Here is a 23377-nt window from a genome sequence, read left to right on the forward strand (position 1 = left end):
TTTTAGTAAATTAGTATATCCTCAGAGAGGCTGTCTGGTAGAACTAAAGTAAAGGGGCATCTGATCAGGAAAGTAGAAACTGGCTTTTGTTAAGACTTGGATGCTGCCTTTTATTTCTATAAGTATATAATCAACATTTGAAAAATATAAAGCAACAATGGGGAAAATCTGTGGATCTGCTTCAGTTAATTTATTTATTTTTTTAAATTTTCCCAGGATGACTTAAATTCCTGTTTTGACCACTTAAACGTACCCCTCACACACACACACACACACACACACACACACACACACACACACACACACACACACACACACACACACACACACACAGCGTTTGTAGTCTTCATGCTCCCCCGTCACATCATGAATTAATCTGTGGTCTTTAGAGAATTGCTGATCTACAACTATCATTTCCCATGTTGCTACTTATTGTTGTGTGATTTCTGGTCCCAGCCTGTGTTGGATGACTGTTGAAAGGTGCCTTCACATATCTTTATATTCGGTGATCAAATCAGTGATCAGTGATCACCGAATGATTTACATTTACACGTTACACCTTTTTATATAATGATTTTTTTTATTTATTTAAAAAAAACACGGTTTGCTCAGTTATATGAAACATTTTCCAATCCCAATTAAACACCCGTAAAACATTTTACTTTTTTAATTGAATCCTTGTTGAGTTATTTGGTTTTTTACATGTTTTGCTTACTCAAACAGTCTAATGGCTGCTTTCACTGATAGTTTGTCCAATATTACAAAAGTGGCATCCAGACTCCAGTCATCGTTGGAGAGTCTTCCTTGGAGGCTCACCTGCGTCGCTGCGGGGGGGTCATGTGCCTTTTCGATGGTCTTCAGTGCATAAAAGCAAAAACCTGCCAGGGAAGGAAGGGAAGCCCACAGTTCTGACAGCAGCAGTCTCCTCCCCCAGAAGTGGATGTGAAGAAGAACTCTCTCCGCTCCGGCATACAGGAAGAAGTTGAATAAGTCTTGAACAGGCGGCGCTTTAATAATAACAATAATAATAATAATACTTAAGCAGAAGTGATTTTATGCACCCTTAAATATTCAGGTTGCAGAGAAGACAGAATGTAGAGCTGGAGGAATGACGGCGGATTGAGGGAGTGCTGCTAAACTGGAGGAGGGACGTTTGGATCAGTCGAAGAGAAGTCGTCTACCGCTCGCTTTTAAATGGGGAATCTGGACAAACGCACAAGTCGGTGAAAATGTCAGAGCACAAATCCAGTTTCCTTCACATCGGAGACATCGTGTCTCTGTACGCGGAAGGCTCGGTCAATGGCTTCATCAGCACTTTGGGGTAAGTTGCGCGTCTCTCACTTTTCTGCCCGCTGGGCTCTACATATGGAAGAAATGTCACGTCTTTTAACCTTCACCGTGCCACACTGGTGCACGTTTTTTCACGTAAATGTGCTCACCACGGGAGGCTCGGGTCTGACGCGCACGTCTTGTGGCCAAGGCCCGTCAGCGCGCAAAAACGCTGCTTTACAGGAAATTGTACGCAAATACAACAGGAATGCAAAACGCAGGTACACAAGCAAATATGTGCGTTTTTGGCCCCTAGTTTTAGGTCCCGCCCGGGGTCACCGAGAGGATCTACCGGGATGTTAGTGATGTCGTTATAATGGACGTCATGGTGGGATATCTGGAGTTTGGAGAGCAAGTTGTGACACATTTGCATGCTTCTCACTGCTCTCTCCCTCTGAAGCGCTCAGGCAAACTGCCAAGTAGATTATTAAAGACAAAGGTTTCCGAGCTGTGGAAAACAAACACCTTCACCCCAACTGCACATATACAGAGTTTTAAGTTGTTTTGAGTGGATGGTCATGATCTCTTGGGTTTTATTGCTCAGACATCCATGGGAAATATTGCTGATTTTATGTGGAACCCAAGTTTTAAGAGGCTCTAATGCAGGCCAGATTGTGTAAAAACCTGCTTTGTTTCCAGATGATTCTTCCTTTATTCAGCAGTTTTGCTTTAAAGTGAGTTTTTCATTGTCCAAATATGGTCCGTCACTCTTCATTCCAGCACTGTAATGTTTTTGTGGTGTAGGTGTGATGGATTTTGCTTTACATTGTGTCATTCTCAACACGGTGGTGCAAAAATGTGTCTAGTGTGTGTACTTCTGGAGGGGAGAAATGGCTCCTTGGTTCCGGGTGCACTGTTACTTTGAGCCTGCTGGATAAGCGTGTAAGGCCTGGCTGGCCCTACGGAATGAGGCTGCCCCACCCACATCTTCATTTTTTCAGCATTAAACCTTACTTTATCTGCCAAAAATTCACTCCAGCAATCAGGTTAGTCCTCTGCTGAGACCTTCTTCAGGTGCTTTTCATGTGAAAGATCCAGACAGAATGTGTTCTGGCCTTCACGCATTGCTTGGTTTGCAAGCGGCGCGGCTCCCTCTCTGTAGGAATACACACATCCTGTTTCTTTTTAACAAAAAACAAATCCAGAGGTCTGTGCCAATGTGAAGGCAGGCAGGAGCTGCACATTTTCAAAATACCAAAGTGCAGAGGGGGGTTGTGAGTTGTGAAATAAAGCAGCAAAACGCTTATCAGCAACTCATTGAGTCATGCTTGACAGGGACGAGAATGGTTCCAGCGCTCAAAGCTACAGTATCTAAAGTATGTGAAAGGAAGCACCCTGATCCCCAGAACCTGTTAGCATGGCTTAACCTCATTTAACACCCAGGTTACAAAGCTCGTTTTTGCTCATATCAAATCGGCAAGTTTCTCACATGCCTCACATTGCACATGCTCAATCGTGTGCAATGACCTTTATGTCTCCAAGGAAGGGTTCCATCCGATTGAGTCCCACATTTCATCAACACTGTAAATTCATTTGCACAGCTGAGCTCTTCCTACAAATGAGTCTCTGGTTTTAAGGTACCAACAGCTGCAGATATACAACAGTGTGGAACCTTCTGGATTGTTGCGATGGCAGTGGAGCTAAAATTAGCTTGCTTGTGTCCAGCACGGTAGATTTATCATTAGTTCATGTTTAACTGGGTTGCAGAGCAAACTCTAGTCACTTTAAACCCTGTCTCTATGAAATCACCTACTAGCTCTCTGCAGCTCCAAGGTTACTTATTTATGGACCTTTCCAGATAGCCTTCCTGATTTAGCCGTTCAGCACTTCCTGGTTGGGCCTACGGCTGAGATGGGGGAACCATTACCCAGGAGATGGATTGACACTGATGAAGAGCAGTGGCACAATGGCTCGGCCCGCTGAAGCTGCCAGCTCTGTATGAATTGGAGGAATTGTGCCCGGCATTATGTTTCTCCTCAGTGGACAGGATGAATGGACGCACTTGTGAATGTCACCCTTGGGAGCAAATGGGATTAACGGAATGGGATGACTTGGATTTTTTTTTATGTAGAAACCTAAAACCAGTGTCACAGTGTACATTTCCACACAATTTAAAATTATAAATGGCCAACAAACACTGTGTCACCTTCTACAGGGTACAAACATCATTAATATACATGAGCGAGGCTGATTTGCTCTTGATTTTGTAAATTTCTCTGCCTTGTCTGGAATTTCTAATAAACATCAGAGCCTCAAAATTGGAAACAAGGCCATTAGAAACTGGATGAACACTCTGCTAGTGTAATTGACCATGCATGCAAACCAAAGGATTTTTATGGTGGCAGTGGTCTGTTGCACGCCTACATATTCTTAAATAAACAGTTGAGACAAGATCAGTCTTCAGGGATTATGGAGATCTCAAAGCCCATATTGTCATTCCCACCCTGGATTTAAATTCTTCTTTTCAGTGATCAGATTTGGAGATGTTTGGAGCATCGGTCAGAGTGTTGTAAAGGCATGACAGAGGTGACACCCATGTTGGTGTTGCCTTTCAACCCACAAATGGCCACCAGTCGGCTGCTGAGAAAAAGTGTGGTTTGAAACTGTGTATTCAAATCGGTATTCATTAGACTGATACCACACTGCAGTTTGGCTGATTTGCATACATTTGCTACATACATTGTTTTTTCATAAATAATGAACTGCAGCAGTTTACAGGGCACCATTTTTGATTCCTGCAGGCTTGTTGATGACAGATGTGTGGTCCAGCCCGATACCGGAGACCTGGCCAACCCGCCTAAAAAGTTCAGAGGTGCGTACGGTATACATCCGCTAAAGATAATCCACACAAACACTGGCACCCATATCTATTTAGACTGTTAATATTGACAAGATGCTTTGCATTTAGTTTTTAGTCATGCAAATGTCAGGTTTTCCTGAAGCTTTTATTTATTTAAATTCAACCTGTGGTAGGTAAACACAATTTAGGCTAATAAATGCAGAATCACCTCCTTTGAACCTGTTCAAAACTCCCCTGTGCCCAAATTCCTCCTATCTAGATTGCCTCTTCAAGGTGTGTCCCATGAGTAGATACTCAGCCCAAAAGCAATTCTGGAAGGCAAAACAGGGGAAACAAGGAAACAGCAACACACAGGGAGACCTGTTTAAGAAGTTACAGGTAACCGTATTGAATGTCATCTCCCTCAACAGCTCCTGCAGCATTATTACCCCCCCACCGAAACTGTCATAGATTCCTTTTTCTTTTTTTTTCTTTTTTTTTACAGCATGCAGCAGAGTTGGAGCAGAAACAGAATGAATCGGAAAACAAGAAGCTGCTGGGTGACGTGGTCAAATACAGCAACGTCATCCAGGTACAGCACCTCCATCCTGCCTCAGCAAACGGCGCTCCAGCCAGATAATCTGGCGTCCAGAGCTTTGTTTTCCTGTTTACCAAGGTTGTGTCAATGCCGTCCCAAATACCTCTGGAAGTTTTCTCAGAGCCAACAATGTCACATTTGACTTGCCGAACTGCATCAGGACAAATAGCTCTTTTTTCATCTGCTGATGTCGATGATTAGAAACCTCAAAAAACTAATACAAACATCCTCCCAATTCAGCCCTTTTAAAAAAAAAAAAAAAAAATCAAATCAGGACATTGTGTCTGCATTTGTTCCTTTGGTCCCGTTGAATTAAATGTCGGTGTAAGCGTGAGTTTGAGTGAATAAGGAGTCTTTCCTCACACAGTGGAGGACAGTGCACCAGCTGCTCTGTGCTCCAATATGAATTTTTAGGTTTATTTACTTTACAGCTTTAGTAACAAATTGACTTTCAGATGCCATGTTTGGACAATTTTGCTGAGAAAGCACATTAAACATTCTGGTTGTTCTCTAGATCAGTTAAACAGTTTTCTTTGTTAAGTCTGTTCTTGTTGACTTCTGACAGATCCACATAAACCTTCTTGCTAAACAGGTTTTTCCTGCAAAAAAGGCTTTGGCAGCCTGCAACTATTTCTCACTATGATGAAACCGAGCCAGTTTCGGAGTGTTGATTTTGTGTTACCAGTTATTGGTGTCAAATTGGTTTTCAAATTGACATTTTTGTAATAGAAAAATAAATAAGCCTGTTCTTGTTCTTCTCGTCCAGCACTTCTCTCCTCATTATTATTATCGCTCTTCTAAAGGTGTTTTTGTCATCTGTCTCAGCTTCTTCACATCAAGAGTAACAAGTTTCTGACTGTCAACAAACGCCTCCCCGCTCTCCTGGAGAAGAACGCCATGCGTGTGTCTTTGGACTCGGCCGGGAATGAAGGTTCCTGGTTCTACATCCAGCCTTTCTGGAAGCTCCGCAGTGAAGGAGATAATGTAGGCTCCCCTCATTTCTACACAGACTTGACATCAACGTCTGTCTCTGATACAAATGTTCCAGCTGTCCATTTTATCCCGGATACTGACGGTTCTTTCTTCCTCCTGTTCCAGTAACATTTCTGATTTTGTCCTTCCCCTTTGGCTTTAGCTTCCTATGGTCAAAGGTATTGCTCTTAATTGTGCATGCCTAATCCTGTCAGACACAGAATTTCACAATAAAGCATGGAAGAAGCAGCCTTAGCATTGCATGGAGGCTTGTTATGGTTCATTTTGAAATCATTCCATCTGTTCTAACATTCTCTGTGCTGTATCCCACTGCATATGTATACGTCACTGAGTTCTGAAATGATGTTTTCTTGTCCTGCTTAGAGATCTAGAGACCTGGTTTAGATTTTGAGAACCTGGGGAGTTTGTGCTGTGCGAGCATTGATACAGTAACTGCTGTGCACTTTTCACCATATCTCTGTGTGCATTCAGTGTCAACTCATAATAGTCTGAACTGTCATGTTTCCTATGAGAACGCCTGCTTCTGTCGCACATGGCACCTTATTTTAAATAGAGGGATGTTTGCATATCTTAGGTAAACGTCATGCATGGACACCTGTGGCTTTAAACACAGCTTGACGCTCATAAAGCCGTGTGTTTGTTTTGTAACTGTCTGGTGTTTGGGGTGAAGGTGGTTGTTGGAGACAAGGTGGTCCTGATGCCAGTGAACGCAGGGCAGCCTCTTCATGCCAGTAACATCGAGCTTCTGGACAACCTGGGCTGCAAAGAGGTGAGGACTGCATACCATAAATGTGGGTTCCAGCTCTAATTTTTATGTTGTGTTTGACTTTTGTGCTTCCTGCTGCAGGTCAATGCTGTGAACTGCAACACCAGCTGGAAGGTCACATTGTTCATGAAGTTTAGCGACTACAAGGAAGATATCCTGAAAGGGGTGCATGTCTTCATTATTTTATGTCAACTGCACGGCCATATCATGCACGAATGACTTTTTAAAAATATTTATTTATTTATTTATTTTTGTCAGGGAGACGTTGTGAGGCTGTTTCATGCCGAGCAAGAGAAGTTTCTCACCTGTGACGAGTACAGGAGGCAGCAGCATGTCTTTCTCAGAACCACCTTGCGGCAATCTGCCACTTCTGCCACCAGCTCCAAGGCCCTCTGGGAGGTTGAGGTAAAGCCAACAGATAAGCTGATAAGATCATTTTCTTTTTAAAAGTATTTACTCAGAACAGTCTCCCATCCAGAGACTAATGAGCATAACTCAGTCTGGTCTGACCATGAGGCAATTTCATTTGTCTGGGACCAAATAGTCACTCATCAGCTACAAGGTTTGGCTCAACAAGCAAGTGTTCCAAAACAACAATTTAGGAATATATATTCTGAGTGGGATCCTCCGTGAATTTGATTTGGTCATCCAGCAAGTGTCCCAGACACTCGATTGGAATCATAGCTGGAGGCCAAGGCAGCACCTTGAACTCTCAATCCTGAAACACGGCAAATCCTTGATTCTTTTATTCAGTCATCATATTTTGCCTTGTTATAGTGACTCTTGTTCATGATTTTATTTCCTTATTTCTGTTTAATTCTTTATTTCTTTTATGTCTTTAATTGGTAATTATATTCTGACTGTTGTCAATCCTATTGTAAGTATTTCTTCCTCAAAAACAAAGTGGCGGTTGTCTCTCTTTAGCAGATCTCTCTAGCATTTAGTGACAAGATAAGCTTCCAAATGCTGGAGATGGAGCCACACTCGGCTGTTTAAGTCAATTTCTGCAATATCACACATAATCACAACAAAAGCCGTCAAGCATGTTTTTCGTGTAAATAGTTCTGAATGACAAATGTAAACCTGCTGAAGAAAGCTGAAGTGTGTCTTGCTCTCCATTTTGTGTCACTGCCTTAGGTTGTGCATTATGACCCCTGCAGAGGTGGCGCCGGCCAATGGAACAGCCTCTTCCGCTTCAAACATCTGGCAACTGGGAATTATCTGGCGGCCGAGGTGAGACTTGCTCTTAACTTTGCAAGGCTAAAGGCTTCATCCCTTGTTCAGCTTTACTGTTACTGTTTTTGAGTAATGAAAAGTAGCTTGCACAGATGACTATTCCATCAAGGTTTCTTACTTTGAGCTTGTTCTCAACAAGCACAGCTGTTTGGATTATCAGAGATGCACTGTAGGTGGCACTATTCCCATTGATATGAAAAGTATCAGACATTGTTGCTGTCCACTAGTTTAGATCTGTGATAGAGAGCGCCTTTTACATGGTTGTCACTGACCATTTGGATTCTCTGCAGGTGAATCCTGAATTCAAAGACAACACATTAGAGCCTAAAGGAGAGGTGAGTCTGTCAGGCCAGTGCACGTGGCTATAAAAACCATTAATGTCTCACAATTCTCTTCATGCAACAAATAGTTTTCAGCTTTAGCTCATAAATGTCCGAGGCTGTCAGTATTTAGTGTCGGTATGGGCTGTGTTGGCGGTAGCTCTTGTTCTCTCTTTAACTTTTCTTTAACTTCTTTCTGCTCATTTTGGTTACACAACACCTCAAGTTGTCTCACATTCAAAGTACTTGTACACTCACACATTCTCATGCACATGCAGAGTTTCAGACACACAGGGGGCTCCTTACATAACGTCTGGGTGTGGGGCGGGGGCGCCCCGCGAAGGGATGGAGGGGAGGCAGACGTGCTGTCTGCTGTGCTCCGCTCGCCCGTGCTGAGCTGGTGTGGTGAGTCACCAGCGGAGCAGAGAGTTGAGTGGGAGGATCGAGAAGCTGAGGTGTGGAAGCAGCTCTGGGGAGCTTCCCATTGACATGCAGAGAACAGTGGGAGAAATTAACCCCTCACCATCATCTGCTGCATCTGCAGAGCCGAGACTGTACCAGCCTACATACTGCAGTGTCTAACACTTCACACACACAGTAATGCTGCTAAGACTATGCTTCTGTGTAATGTGATGCCTGATTAGTGTGAGAGGCTGCTGGAGTGTAACGTGACTAACATCCACCTGTCATCAATTATAGACTTTTATCAATAGTAAGGTCCCAGTTGCTATTTATTGTAAATAGTCCAGTCAATTTGATAAATTCAGGCTCTGAATGTTATTGATGCTCGATATGTTCACTAGTGATGTTGATGTCTTAAAACCTGGGCAGACATTTGCGTGGTTGTGCATTATTGTGTGTCTTCTTTGGTTTCATGCGACCTGCAGAATGAGACGGATGTTGTATTCTCCAAGAGGAAGCATCTGGCAGCAGAGAAGATCACCTTCACCCTGGTTTCTGTTCCCCATGGGAATGACATCGCCTCGCTCTTTGAACTGGACGCCACCACCTTGCAGAGGGCAGACTGTCTGGTACCCAGGTCAGCCCTCGTTCCTGTCGCCACCTGTGACTGACCTGGGTGCCAGGTACTATAAACTATAGTTACAGTATTAATGAAATGATCTTACTGCAGAAACTCCTATGTGAGACTACGGCACCTGTGCACCAACACCTGGGTTACGAGCACCAACGTTCCCATCGATGCAGAGGAGGAACGTCCAGTTATGCTGAAGGTCTGTATCTGCCCCGGACTGCTCACACAAGGTGTGAATAAATCAGATGCTGGTCCACCACTTGGGCAAACAGCTGTTTTTGTGTCTTAATAGATTGGCACATGTCCCGCGAAAGAGGACAAGGAAGCCTTTGCTATCGTGTCTGTGCCTCTGTCGGAGGTCAGAGACTTGGATTTTGCCAACGATGCCAACAAGGTTTTGGAGTCCACCGTGAGGAAGCTTCAATACGGCACCATCACACAGAATGAGAGGAGGTATGGAGGCACGGCGACGCAGGGCGATTGGCGAGCTTTAATATTTCACGTGCCGTTCTTTGAATTTTGGTCAGGTTCGTGACAAAACTCCTTGAGGATCTGGTCTTCTTTGTGTGTGTGGTGCCAAACAATGGCCAGGACGTTCTGTCTGTGGTCACGTCTATGCCTAACCGGGAGAGACAGAAACTCATGAGGGAGCAGAACATCCTTGCCCAGGTCAGCACGAAAACAAACACATGTTTGTCCTTCTATCTTTGTAAAGGACTCTCATTGATATATTCATCGCCGACCGTCCGTTCTGTCTCTCCAGATCTTTGGTATTCTGAAGGCTCCATTCACAGATCAGGGTGATGGTCCAATACTGAGGCTGGAGGATCTGGGAGACCAGCGCTATGCTCACTTCAAGTACATGCTGAGACTCTGCTACAGGGTCCTGCGCCACTCCCAACAAGACTATCGCAAGAACCAGGCAGGTTTCCCGTCTCTGTCAAATCAACACTCAAAGTCTGACTTGTTGCACCATCGACCCGCTTTATGGACCACGTGATGATACCTTTCATTCTGACAACCAAGTGGTAGTTTAATTTTAATCAGTTTAATTAGGTGAAATAATGGAAGTAATGCTGATTGAGGTTTACTATTGTCATAAATACCAATGGATTATGGTATAACCCTGCCACCGCCATGTTGCATTATTTTCATGGTTACCGAGGCAAGGGCGCAAACTAATCCGCTGTTGTGTGGATTAGAAAAGAGGTGTCCTCCTTTTATTAGACCCCTTAATAAGGTTTTGTGGACTTTGACATTTTAGAACACGTAGTCCTTTAATTAATGAGGAGTTAAGTGAGCCGAGCACTGACCTGAGAGAATAAAGAGATCTAACATGCACTTAAGCACATCTGTGTCCACGTTTCTGCAGGGTTACATTTACTAGCTGATTTTAGATTTGGGGAATCATTGGTTGCGTAGAATTCAGGGTTTTAATTGTTATGCAGTCTCACAAATTAACTGCACATGTAACGCAACATTGAGGACTAAAGTTGATTTTATTCTTCCTATCTATGAGGAAAATGTTATATAATAAAAGGCACCACCACAGTAAGTAATCAGGGTGATTGCAATCAAATGTTTCTTGTGCCATGCAGGAATATATAGCCAAAAAGTTCACGATCATGCAGTCTCAGATCGGGTACGAGATCCTGGCAGAGGATACAATCACTGCGCTGCTGCACAACAACCGCAAGCTGCTGGAAAAACACATCACGGCCAGAGAGATCGAGACTTTTGTCAACCTACTGAGGCGTAACCGAGAGCCCAGGTGAGACTTGGAGGCCCGACGGGAGAAAATAATGAAAGACTTAACCCACGTTGTCAGATTTGTCACAGCGTTGCCATATTGTCACTGTTTGGGGGGGATTATTGTATGTGGTATCTTACACTCGTGCTCTGATACAGACGTCAGCGATGTGTTTCTCTGCTGTATTCGTCATGTGTGTTTAATTTGATGTCTGCTGTCTGTTTTCATGCAGATTTCTGGATTATCTCTCTGATCTGTGCGTGTCTAACAAGACTGCAATACCCGTGACACAGGAGCTTATCTGTAAATTTATACTGAACCCCACCAACGCAGACATCCTCATCCAAACCAAGTGAGTCACACTGCTTGCTCCTGGTGTCTTTAAAGTGTCCGAGTTCTTCCTGCCATTTATCATTCCATTCATTTTTAAATATGTTTACACATTGTATCAGCCATAAACATAAAAAAAACAGCACAGCAGGTTTTCCGCAATAACTGGTTTGTGCTGCCATCCTGCCATCATAACACCCCCCCCACCCCACCCCACCCCGTGCACACACACCCTTGCAGGCTGATCTCTAGCACGGAGACCACCCTGGAGTCCTCTCTGCTGCAGGAGGAGGTGGAGGAAGAGGAGGTATGGCTCTACTGGATTGACAGCCACAAGGAGCCTCATGGGAAATCCATCCGCCACCTGGCTCAGGATGCTAAAGGCACCCATAAGATGGATGTAGACATCGTCACCTATTACAGGTGATGGCAAAAATATAGCACTGTTGTCTGTGTGACTTTTGATGAACAAACACAAAAAAATCCATTTTTTTCCCCCTGTTTTGTAGGTACCAGCTAAACCTGTTTGCCAAAATGTGTCTGGACCGCCAATACCTTGCTATCAACCAGATCTCCTGCCAGCTGCCTGTGGATCTAATCCTGCGCTGCATGTTTGATGACTGCCTACCCTACAATCTCCGTGCCTCCTTCTGTCGCCTCATGTTACACATGCACGTGGACCGGGACCCGCAGGAATCTGTAGTGCCGGTTCGATACGCACGCCTCTGGACCGAGATCCCCTCCAAAATCACAGTGCAAGAGTGGGTGTTGACCCATGTGACAGTGTGGATTTTATATGCCAGAGGTGACTGGTTTGATTTTGCTGCAGGTTCGAGTACGAGTCCACCGACACGTCAACAGAGGAGATGAAGAGGAAGTTCGCGCCCACCATGGAATTTGTCGAGGAATATCTCACAGATGTGGTCAGTCAGCCTTTTCCGTTTGGGGACAAAGACAAAAACGAACTCACCCTAGAGGTAAAATCAAAGATTTGTGCAGCCTTCTTTTGTCTCAAAGATGCTTCATCACTGGTTTGTTTGTTTCACTCCTCTCCTACAGGTGGTGAATCTGGCTCGTAATCTGGTCTACTTTGGTTTCTATAGTTTCAGCGAGCTTCTCCGTCTCACACGCACTCTCCTGGCAATTCTCGATATTGTGCAGCACCCACTCAGCTTCATTAACAAGCTTAACAAGAGTCCAGAAGCTGGTCAGTGTTACACTATATACAAACTACTCCATCATTTCTCAACCTCTCAGCTATGATTTAATGTAGCACTTGTTAGAAGCAATGAAAGATTTCAATTTAAATTACTTTAAATAAATCGATGTACGGAAGACCAAAGTAATACTTCTAATAATACTTATTTTATTCTCTGTTTCACAATGACATAAGCTGAATAACGTACATTTATTTTAGGAAACAATGTCCTGCGCACCATCCACGGAGTTGGAGAAATGATGACTCAGATGGTTATGAGTCGAGGAGTGCCACACAGCCTCCCTGACACCCCTCCCTCCCTGCGCTATGGCAAAGGATACTTCTTGTCTGACAACGAGGACGTAATGGTGATGGACACCAAACTGAAGATCATAGAGATCCTGCAGGTCAGCGCCCCCTGCTGGGCAAACACGTTTGAAACCGTTTTACTGATGGTCTGAGGTCTGATGTCAGTGTTTGATTTGTTTTTGGATGCTTTTTCTCCCCCAATCAGTTCATTCTGAGTGTGAGGTTGGATTACAGGATCACTTACTTGCTTTCCATCTACAAGAAAGAGTTTGGAGACAACAGTATGTCGGAAAACTCCTCTGTGGCAGAGATGTCCCCAATGTCTCGTGAGATTTTTCTCTTCTGTTATGTAAACCTAAGCATATTTTTGAACCATTCTTTCATAAATGTGATCAACAATGCTGCCCTTTTATTCTAGCTTCTGAACCAGACATTGATGAGATCACAACCAAGGCGGAGACCATGTTCGCGGGGAGGTAGGTTAACCTGCCTGTGACCAAATTTACAGTTAAATGTTCAGAGAAATCAAGTAAAATATTTTGACCGCTTGAGTTGTTTTTATTTTTTCTTTTTAGCTCAGAGTTAAGCGCAGTGGAGCTGGATGACGAGGGTGGCCGGACATTTCTGAGAGTTCTGATCCATCTCATCATGCAAGAATATCCCCCTCTGGTGTCCGGCTCACTGCAGCTCCTCTTCAAACACTTCAGTCAGAGAGCTGAAGTGCTACAGGCCTTCAAACAGGTAGCAACACAAAGAGGGAGTCATGGTTGATTTTATTATTATGGATTAGGAGGGTTCTGCTCCGTCCTCAGCTGCAATCAGCAAATCTATGCATCACGCTGAGATTTGCTGGCTCAGATGTGGCTTCACACAGTAGTCTTTTAAATACCTTTATGCCTTCCCTATTTTTGTTTAGGTCCAGCTTCTAGTGTCAGAACAAGACGTGGAGAACTACAAGCAGATCAAGACAGACTTGGATCAGCTGCGTCTGACTGTTGAGAAGTCAGAACTGTGGGTGGAGAAAAGTGGCGTGTACAATGGTGAAGACCTGGGTGTCAGACAGGGCAAAGAACAGAATGAGGTGTGACATTTATTCCTTCAAGGGAATTCACTGCACGTACACCTGTAAAACAGCAAGATATTTGTTTATTTAATTGCAAATATTGAGCAGCCTCAGAACCGAGCGTGTGTGACTCTGTTCTAACAAGCCTCATCTGAACACTCTGCACTTCTTTGCAAAAGTGCTGAAGCTAAACTTGCAGTACCATCACTGTTCTGCTAAAGTGCGAAGATTTTTACATCCTTCAGACTTCCATTAGTCTCCTTCCTGTATGCTGTATGGTTGTGAGATCTGCTCTAGGCAGGAACACCAGCCTACTATATTGTCTTTATTAACTTGTCTTTGCAGGAGGGTGTTCTGAGCCCAGTCCAGGATGGAGACAACAAGCCTCAAATTGACAGCATCAAAGCAAACAACTATAAAATCGTCAAGGAGGTCAAATCAGTGCATTTTCCAGTTCAGTGTTTGTATCTTCTCTAATATTATGTCCATCACGAACATTTGTCTGTGTGTGTGTGTCTGTGTCTGTGTGTGTCTGTTCTTTAGATCTTACTCCGGCTCAGTAAGCTGTGTTACCCCAGCAAGAAGAGTCGTGTGCAGCAGCAGAGGCTTCTGAAAAACATGGGGGCCCACACTGTCGTGTTGGACCTGCTGCAAATCCCCTACGAAAAGGTGGGAAGCGTCCAAAACAGCCAGTTTCTGTGCCTCCACTTCCTCTGACGGACTTTTCATTTTACTTGTTTATCCCGATGTTGCACAGAGTGATGAAAAGATGAATGAGATCATGACCCTGGCGCACACATTTCTACAGAACTTCTGTAGAGGAAACCCTCAGAACCAAGTCTTGCTGCACAAACACCTGAACCTTTTCCTCACCCCAGGGGTACAGTCACATGTCTTTATCAGTTTTCTCTCATGCAAAGAAGAAATCTTTCAGTTTTTTCCCCTTTTCTCTAAATGGCGGGTTCAACAGTTGCTGGAAGCGGAGACGATGCGCCACATCTTCATGAACAACTACCAGCTGTGCAATGAGATCAGCGACCGCGTTGTCCATCACTTTGTCCACTGCATTGAAACACACGGACGACACGTCCAGTACCTCAAGTTCCTGGAAACAATTGTGAAGGCTGATGGAAAGTATGTAAAGAAATGCCAGGACAAAGTCATGACAGAGGTGAGAGTTTCTCCTCCTTTCCCCAATTTAACAAGACTGGATTTATTACAGCGCAGATTTTAATCTCATGTAATCCTTATGTCCAGCTGGTGAACGGAGGTGAGGATGTGTTGGTGTTCTACAACGACCGCTCCTCCTTCCCGGTGCTGCTGCAGATGATGGGCTCCGAGCGAGAGCGGACCGATGAGGATGGAGCTCTGGCCTATCATAACACCCTGGTGGAGCTGCTGGCTGCCTGCACAGAGGGCAAGAACGTCTACACCGAGCTGAAATGCAACTCCCTGCTGCCGCTCGATGATATCGTACGAGTCGTCACCGACATCCACTGTGTACCAGAGGTGAAGGCCTGATAGGTTTTTCTGGAAAATATTCATATATTCAGATTTTCATTGTATATAAAATGTGTCAAGCGATGCAGTTGAATCATTCCTTGACAACTTTTTGAATGTCCTGTAGGTGAAATCTGCTTATGTGAACTTTGTCAATCATTGCTACGTGGACACAGAAGTAGAAATGAAGGAGATCTACACGTCCAACCATATTTGGAAGCTCTTTGACAACTTCTTGGTGGACATGTCCCGTGTAAGTCTGTCTGAAAAGTTCATACTCTCGCTGCATTTAACCGGTAGAGAAAAACAAATCAATTATTCAATAAAGAAGGCCTGAATTCAATACTAATAAACTGTGTATAATCATGTTGATGCTTATTATTATTATTACAGGTGTGCAACACCACCACGGATCGAAACCATGCTGATCCTGCCCTGGAGAAATATGTGACAGAGACAGTGATGGCCATAGTCAAGGGTTTCTTCAGCTCGCCTTTCTCTGTCAACCATGCCAACTTGCAGGTATTTTTTTCCTTCTGGCATCTGGCCTGCAGGTCATGTGCGCTCACGTACAGGAGTCACACAGATGTCACGTCAGTGTGGTTATTTAACAGGAAAGCATTGATACCCATGTTTTTCTGGCAATGATATCTAAAAGTGTCTTAGATCTGTACACACATTTCCATTATTCTTTTTTGTCTAACCCATAAAAACACGGTCGAATACTCTGTTCCGCAGACAAACCAGTCGATCTTCATCAAGCTGCTCCAGTCTTCCTTCAGGATCTATAACTGCACCTGGCTCAGCGCATCTCAGAAGGCCAACATTGAAAGCTGTATTAAAACTCTTGCTGATGTGGGTGAGTGGACTGCCCGGCCCTTTCCTTTAAACAATGATAAAGACGCTTATTGAAGTGTAAAACGACCTGTTTCTCGAAGCTAAGGCACGGGCCATAGCCATCCCGGTGGACCTGGACAGTCAGGTCAACACTTTATCCCTCAAAGTCCACAGCACCATGGTGCAGCGAGCCGCCAAAGACTGGAGGATATCTGCGCGCTCACGACCGCGCAAGGAGCCGCTGGGTTGTCCTGACTACCGGAACATCATCGAGAAGCTACAGGTGCACAGTTTCATGGACTAATACAAAATCTGTACATTCAGGTGTTGGTATTATTCATAATTGACAAGGATATATCGTTTTTTGTGTACAGGGTGTTGTATCCCTTTTGGAGGAGCAGTTCAGTCCAAAAGTTCAGGCCGAGTTTTCTGTTCTGGTGGACGTTCTTCACAGTCCTGAGCTGCTGTTTCCAGAGGCTGCTCAATTATGTGAAAGTGGAGCATTCATGTCTAAGTAAGCCCCGTTCTGTTATATGTGGGGCAATGGCACACATGTGGCTTTCTTTTAAAATTCCAGATTTTACATTTTCCCAGAACAATGGATGACAGAAAAGTCTGTTAAAGAAATATCCCTGTTTAACCACAAGTCCCATGAGTCTAATACATCAGCAGCCTTATAGGAATGATCTTACTGATCTTACTCATTGTTCACCTCATCAATAAAGTATTGTTTTGTTTTTATGTCATGCACCAGTGGCTGTATTAGGGGGCATGAATGTAGCTGATTGAGCTCTCTTGTCACCCCCACTCAGACTAATTAAACACACCAAGAAGCTTATGGATAAGGAGGAGAAACTGTGCATCAAAATTTTGCAGACTCTCCGGGAGATGCTCGATAAGAAGGAATGCATCCAGGAGTCTGTGAGTACTGAAAACCAGTTTTCGTCAAATCACTGTGGCTTCCGCAAGACAGCAGTTGCACAAAGTCTCCACTGCAGACTCATTACAGTATTATTATGTTAATTAGGGGAAATTAACTAAACATTTATGGTGTTAGCAGTTGTGTGCTGCTGTCAGCAGACCGGCGTCCCCTTGTTTCCTACCCAGTGTGTCGGCCCAGAGCCCAGACTCTTCATCAGTATGCTGTGGGCTTTCCTCTCTTATATAAGGCAGGAAGGCACTTGAGGACAAACTCACACTGAGAAGGAAAATAGGATGGAGGAAATAAGGAAAGGAGGAAGAGAAGGTGGAGGAAGGGGAGGCAGGCTGTGAACAAACAAATCAATACTGCAGTGACTGGGAGGGTGCCTGTCTTCTGCAGCACAAATACTCACTCGGAGGCCTCAGAAAGTAGATGACCAGAGCTGTCGGAGGAGATTAAAGGAGTATTGGTTGCATTTGTGTCTCGGAGTGGTTATGAAAGTTTGTATAGAAAATGGATGTGTATTTACTCAATGCGAAAAGGCAACAGCCCCAAAACTGGATTTTGTCAACAGAGACTGGGTTAGTCTAGTTTGTCCCTCTGAACATCCCACAAGTCTGTTTGGCTGATAAAGCCCTTTGTTGTATGCATTAGTAAAACTGTAAAGACTTTCTCAATAGCCACACTTGCAGCTAGTTTCTTTTGGTTTTGGTTGTCGGGGCAGCCCGGCATTTGGTTTAATTCGGGGGTTGTGTGGAGCCGGATCAGATCGTTTAAAAAATTTAAAGGACAAACGTCTTCTGAAAAGCAGCTGAGGTTATTTGAGAAGCCAGGCAGTGACAAGGACGCGAGAAATGTTGGTGTAGGTGTGTCTGAGTGTGCTTGGGCGTGTATTTGTGGCCTCTCTCTGTCATATCGCGGTAGCCCGGCGCGTGGAGCTGCAGCCTCACTGCACAGCACAGAGAGAGAGAGATAGAGAGAAGCGACTGATGAAAATAATGAGAAGGAAAGGCAGACAGACGAAACAGACAGAGAGAGTGACAGCAAAGACAGCAGAGGTTGGTGGCTCCCCTGGGTTGCAAGTGGGTGGAGGGGAGGGAGAGGAAGAGGAAGGGATGGTGGGAGAGCGATCGAAGAGGGGACGGAGGGAGGGAGGGAGGGAGCCATGTGAGGAGCCATGTGAGTGGAAGGGGAAAAAAAGTGGGCAGCGGCTACAGGGTGAGGGATTGGCCAGAAGCATAGTCTGCTCAGTCTATGAGGAGACAGGGCAGGGGGTGCGCTTACGTAACAGCCTGCAGTGGCTGAGCCAGTGTCACATGGACCATCATGTTCTCTCCCTCCCTCCGTCTCGCCCACCCTCCCTCCCTCCTTCTCTGAATGCATTGTCTCAGTCTATTGCATTTTGTCTGCCTGAGTCTCTCTCCTCCAGTCTCTCTCCTCCTGTTCCACCCTGGCCTTGCTCTTTATTTGCCTGGGTCATGCCAGGAGTTGTGCTCCAGCAGCAGACACCAATTCAACCCTAGTCCCAGCACAGGCTTTTGTTGGATTATTGTAGCATTTTTTTCACCATTAGCTGATTTTCTTTACCTGCTTTAAAACTCAAGCAAACAGCTCAGCAGGTCCCATCTTCCTGTATCTTTCCTGTGACTTTAAAGCATTTGTGTGTGTTTCGCGATTTACGCAGCATCTGTGATTACGGTGATAGCCACATTCGCCGTTTTGATTTATAGCTTTTGCCATGAGGGTCTGTAGCAGAGCGTATGGTTTAAGATAGGAAAATATAGAATATTATGGAACATTTATCATTCTGAGATGGATCCTGCTCCACACATGATGTGCAGTCATGTATGTCCTCCAAAGCTGTTCAACCCTGCTTAGTAGCCAGTTATGTAATAGAAACCACTCTCACACTCACTGTCCACCCTCTTTCACACTCATGTCTGTCATTCACATGCTGCCTGTGTCCGTCTCTGTCTTCCTGTCCCTCCCTCCTTCTTTTCTCTCTGCCTTGCCAAGTTTGACGCCACTGGCTCAAGGCAAAGGAGATTTGCAGATTACCACCCTTTTCAAAGCTAAGTGCATCACACAGATGGAAAAGCTCCTCTCAGACATACGGGGCACGCGTGCACACACACATGCAGGCATGCATGGATGCAGGCTGTAGTGTCAGACTGGATATCCCCGTGTAGCCTCGTCCTGCAGGGTTGTCCCTGTTTGTCCCACTAGGAGGTTCATCTGTAGCAGGACAGGCTCGGTCATGCATTTCCTGTCATATTTTTATTCTGATAAGGGAACAATAATAACGTGACAAATTTAAGCATCATGCTTTTCAGTCTAGTTTTAATCATAGTCCATATTTGTATATATAGTCTTTTGTGTAACAGTGATGCTTGAAAATGCAGCAGCCTGTAGTTCTTTGACTGGTTCAGTAGGAAAACCATTACTCTTACTGGGAGAATGGACCAGCCTTCCCCATATATTTAAACCCAGTTAGGATCCAGTTATACTTTCATATTATGCAAATTGCTAACATTACTTACTCAAGTTAGTTATTACTTCCTCAAGTTAGTTTTTCCCCTGTGGTTGTTCCAGACTGATGAAGAATCCTTGGTCATAAGTCAGAATTAGGTAATATAGGACCTATGGAATGCCTGAAAACATCTTACTACCTGAGGCTTTTCTGAATCTTTCTCTGAGGTCAAAACCAAAAATAATCGTTTGCATGACAAATTAATTTAGATCCCCTCTCCCCTCTGTATTTGTCAGTTAGTGTTGTATTTTTGGTTTCCATGGCAGCACATATGTTTTTGTGGGGCCGAGACTGTGTGCCTGCTGAACTTTAGAGGAAGGAGGTTAACAGAGAAAGTCAGTCACAAAAATACGGTGTTATTACACATACAATGTTTAGATACAGTTCACAGCATGTTATTTGAATCGGATCGCATGTGAATTAAGTCTCTTGTGCTCAGGGAAGCACATGATGCCAACATGAATACCAACTGTTATCGGGACAGCTTGCTTCTTTTTTTATTTTATTTTATTTTTAATGCTCATGAAATACACACACAAAAAGACACACGTATGACACTCTTTACTGTCTCTAATATTACATGGACCATCCCACTCTGTTTTTATTAAGACTCCCCAATCTTTCAGCCAGCAGAATCTTTTTCACTGTAATTGGTTCACCTGGGTCTGCAGCTCCGAGCTCCAGGAGGTGGGATGTAGAAGGCTAAAAGTCACCAAAATTGCTTTTAGTTTAATTTCTGGTCTGATTCTGGTGCTGCATAGAAATATAATACAACTCATGTACTAGTGTTTATCTTATTTTGCCCGTGCGCAGGTCATCCATCAGTGAGGCAGACAAAAGAACTTCCAACTTCTTCTGTAGTTTGGCAGCTAACTCAATTTCAACATTACAGCCTTTCCAACAACCCTGATCATCTCTTAATGACGTTAGTGAATCACGTGTAACACATCCTAGTTGTCCCAAACCAGTTGTCCCTCGTCTGAATGCTTGTCTATGCTACTAGGCTTATATTTGTCTGAACTCAACAATTGCTCTCACATGTGGCCTTAATTTGTTTTCCTGCTCTGGTTTGCCAAGTCAAAAACGTCTCATGTGCTGTCCTGCCCAACGCATTCAAGAAGACAGCACCTTATGATGTGCGCATGTATGTGTCCACTTATGTCTGCAGAGGAAAGCATAGCTATTAACAATCATCCCTATTTTATGTACCCAATGCATTTTTGCTTGTATGGTAATATGCTAGTAACCATGGTACACTATGTAGTATGGTTATTAGCATGCCGCCTTATAGCAAGAAGTTTCAGGGCTTAACAACCAGCTTTTATGTGGAACACATTTGGGTGAACTGAGACATTAAATATTGCCTGGGTGTGAGTGACTAGTGTGCGTTTTCACCAAAACACACAGACACGTTTCAAATGACTGCTGTGAGAGAAAGCAGCGCAGAAACGACAACCGTTAGCTCTCCCATTCTGTGCTGTGTTTGAACAGCCTTCTCAGTGGACCGAGTCCCTGTATAATCGACCTTGTCTGACCCGAGCAACTCAGCCGTGCGCCCTCGGTACTCCGCCCCTGAATGTTCCTGGCACCCTCTGCCTTGGTTCCCCACTTACGCCTGCTGGCAGTGTGATTTTTTTTCAGACCATCTAAAGAAGCACAGACCATGCTCAGACTCTTTGTCTTGGTCTTCGCGCAGGTCTCTAGAGTTTGAGACATCAGCAGACAGCAGAGCTGCGACGGGGCTGCAGGAGGGTGGAGGAGGGAAGTGAGGACGCGGAGATCAGCAGCACATCCCCAGTTTGGAACCGCAGTGTGGCGTGCCGGTGCACATTTTAAAACGTTACAACTGTCTGCTCTTCACCGGCTTTGTTTTGTCCTCCTCCCCGTTTCCTCCCACATCCCCCCACACTCCCTGCTCCTCCCACCTTCTCTTCAGTCAGCTCTTCTACCTCTATTTCTATCAGTCTTTCTTGTGGCTCTTACATCACCTGACTGGAGTCTTTTTTTCTGGTCAATGCAGCAGCAAGCAGATGAGTCAGGCTGAGCTGACTTTCCTCTAATACCGTCCTGCCGCCTCGCTTTGCAGAGTTAGCCAGCAGACTGCATCATGCAGCAGGCAGACGAGTGAGGGCAAGCGTCCGACGGCTGCTTTTAAACTTCCCTCGCCAGGCTGGTTCTTTAATCGATGTTTCATTCTCACACCCTCTCTCAGAAAAGGGGAAACATTGAGTCAAACATGGTTCTGTTTAGAATCAGTCAGCGCTTGAGCACTGGGAAGTCGTTCTGAGTCTGAGTGGGAATGAGATTGGCTACTTTAGTGCCCGCTTGCCTTTAGTTCAAGAAGTCTGCTTGGACGAGTCGGGGAGGCATTCAGCCTTACCGTGCAGGCAGACCAGCGTCTCTGCTGACTGCAGATGAGATGGAGTATTTACTGAAACAAGGAGCATCACCAAAACGTGCTCCTTTCTATCTTTGCCTGCTGCAAACTTTTGAAGGTTGCCACAGGACATCTATTGTACTGGACAATGCACGTTTGCCCATGCACGTTTTTGGGTCGGGGCTGTCATAATTTAATTTAAAAAGTATAACTATTTTTTAGCAGCCGTATTTAAAAGCCGATTGGTTGTTTTTTTGTTGTTTTTTTTTGTTTTGACATTGAGCTAGTCCAATGAAATCTCTGGGCCTTGACCCCTCCCCCTTGACCAAGGTTATCAAATTTTGCCACCTGAGTTCGACCAATCTTGCAGAGGAGTGACTCTTCGTCTGTGGAAAGTGATTTTTTTTTTAAAAAAAACCAGCAACAACACAGAAGCACAAAGGGGGAGTGTGCAGGGAAGCTGAGAGGAAAAGGGCTCTAAAGCCTACAGGTGGACGCAGCAAAACGTGCCAGAATCACAGATTTGTTTGCCACCACAAGTTCCACAGCATCAGGGGTTCAGGGCCGTCGACAGGGAGTGCAGGTGCACGGTCAATGTGCGACAGTGTGGTAACACAGCAGCATGAATAGTAGCTCTTCAGGTGGATTTGGAGGAGGAGGAGAAATGTGACTCAGCAGGGACACGCTGAGGAGAAGGACTTCAGAATAGATGCTCTTCGATTTGGCAAGCGTTTGTCTGCAGCCCGCATCAGCAGCAAAGGAGGCAACTGCATTTTAGATTTCCGATTCAATTGCTTGAAGACGCGGAGAGGAGACAAATGTAAATAAGTCATCCGCGACAAATCAACAGGTGGTCGGCTTCTGAACGCCCTCAACTTTCTGCACTCTGAGGCCAATCCTGATTGGTCGAAAATGTCAATTGACGGAGCGCAACAAGCAAACCTGTCAAATTTCTTTGCACAGATGGGAAGGTCACACACATGGGTGACACACAGTCACAGTCAAAGACACAGGAATGACAGAAATGATGATTGTGTGTCTGTATGTATCTGACTGTTCCATTGATCTGATCCTCTATCTGTGCTGGGTTAATTTTGCCATGTTTACATGTCACCATAAATCAATAAACAGCACCCATGTGGGAAAACAATGTGTGCAGTAGTTACGCAGATGAGTCCCATTAACCACGAATACTAATCAGCAGCTTTCACAGAGGCGTGAGAATCATAATAGCGATTGATTTCTAAAAATGCAGAGATGAGTGCATCTTATTGTTATTGTGGGATTATCCAATGAGGCAAAGTTATGTAATGCAATAAGATAATGCAAAAAATGTGCAACAGTGTCCAGACAGTTCAGGAAAAGGTTTAAATTCAGAGGAATGTATTGTTGAGAATGAATCATAAGTTTCAGGTCATGGCCATCCTTCATCCATCCATTCATTTGGTGGATCTCATAGACTAGATTGTTGTTGTTGTTGTTGTTGTTGTTGTTGTTGGATAATTAG

General features: G+C 44.5%; 1 protein-coding gene across 1 annotated transcript in view; it reads left to right on the forward strand.

Moving 5' to 3' along the window:
• Positions 1–671: 671 nt before the first annotated feature.
• The window catches only part of itpr2 (inositol 1,4,5-trisphosphate receptor, type 2), a 37855-nt gene continuing 15149 nt past the window's right edge, over positions 672–23377 (forward strand). The window contains exons 1-37 of the mRNA XM_011607153.2: positions 672–1321; positions 4071–4141; positions 4389–4507; positions 4614–4700; positions 5532–5690; positions 6370–6468; positions 6547–6630; positions 6724–6870; positions 7603–7698; positions 7992–8036; positions 8909–9060; positions 9154–9253; positions 9347–9507; positions 9582–9723; positions 9818–9976; positions 10653–10825; positions 11037–11156; positions 11375–11557; positions 11644–11895; positions 11964–12111; positions 12194–12341; positions 12552–12739; positions 12847–12967; positions 13060–13117; positions 13217–13382; positions 13558–13722; positions 14050–14136; positions 14248–14373; positions 14462–14584; positions 14675–14875; positions 14962–15213; positions 15332–15457; positions 15598–15726; positions 15943–16063; positions 16143–16324; positions 16416–16555; positions 16854–16962. Coding sequence (XP_011605455.1) covers positions 1230–1321; positions 4071–4141; positions 4389–4507; positions 4614–4700; positions 5532–5690; positions 6370–6468; positions 6547–6630; positions 6724–6870; positions 7603–7698; positions 7992–8036; positions 8909–9060; positions 9154–9253; positions 9347–9507; positions 9582–9723; positions 9818–9976; positions 10653–10825; positions 11037–11156; positions 11375–11557; positions 11644–11895; positions 11964–12111; positions 12194–12341; positions 12552–12739; positions 12847–12967; positions 13060–13117; positions 13217–13382; positions 13558–13722; positions 14050–14136; positions 14248–14373; positions 14462–14584; positions 14675–14875; positions 14962–15213; positions 15332–15457; positions 15598–15726; positions 15943–16063; positions 16143–16324; positions 16416–16555; positions 16854–16962 — 5031 coding nt within the window. The 5' untranslated portion in view covers positions 672–1229. The remainder of the gene's footprint in view (positions 1322–4070; positions 4142–4388; positions 4508–4613; positions 4701–5531; positions 5691–6369; positions 6469–6546; positions 6631–6723; positions 6871–7602; positions 7699–7991; positions 8037–8908; positions 9061–9153; positions 9254–9346; positions 9508–9581; positions 9724–9817; positions 9977–10652; positions 10826–11036; positions 11157–11374; positions 11558–11643; positions 11896–11963; positions 12112–12193; positions 12342–12551; positions 12740–12846; positions 12968–13059; positions 13118–13216; positions 13383–13557; positions 13723–14049; positions 14137–14247; positions 14374–14461; positions 14585–14674; positions 14876–14961; positions 15214–15331; positions 15458–15597; positions 15727–15942; positions 16064–16142; positions 16325–16415; positions 16556–16853; positions 16963–23377) is intronic.

Source organism: Takifugu rubripes, chromosome 9 (assembly GCF_901000725.2).
Source record: "Takifugu rubripes chromosome 9, fTakRub1.2, whole genome shotgun sequence".
Lineage (NCBI taxonomy): Eukaryota > Metazoa > Chordata > Actinopteri > Tetraodontiformes > Tetraodontidae > Takifugu > Takifugu rubripes.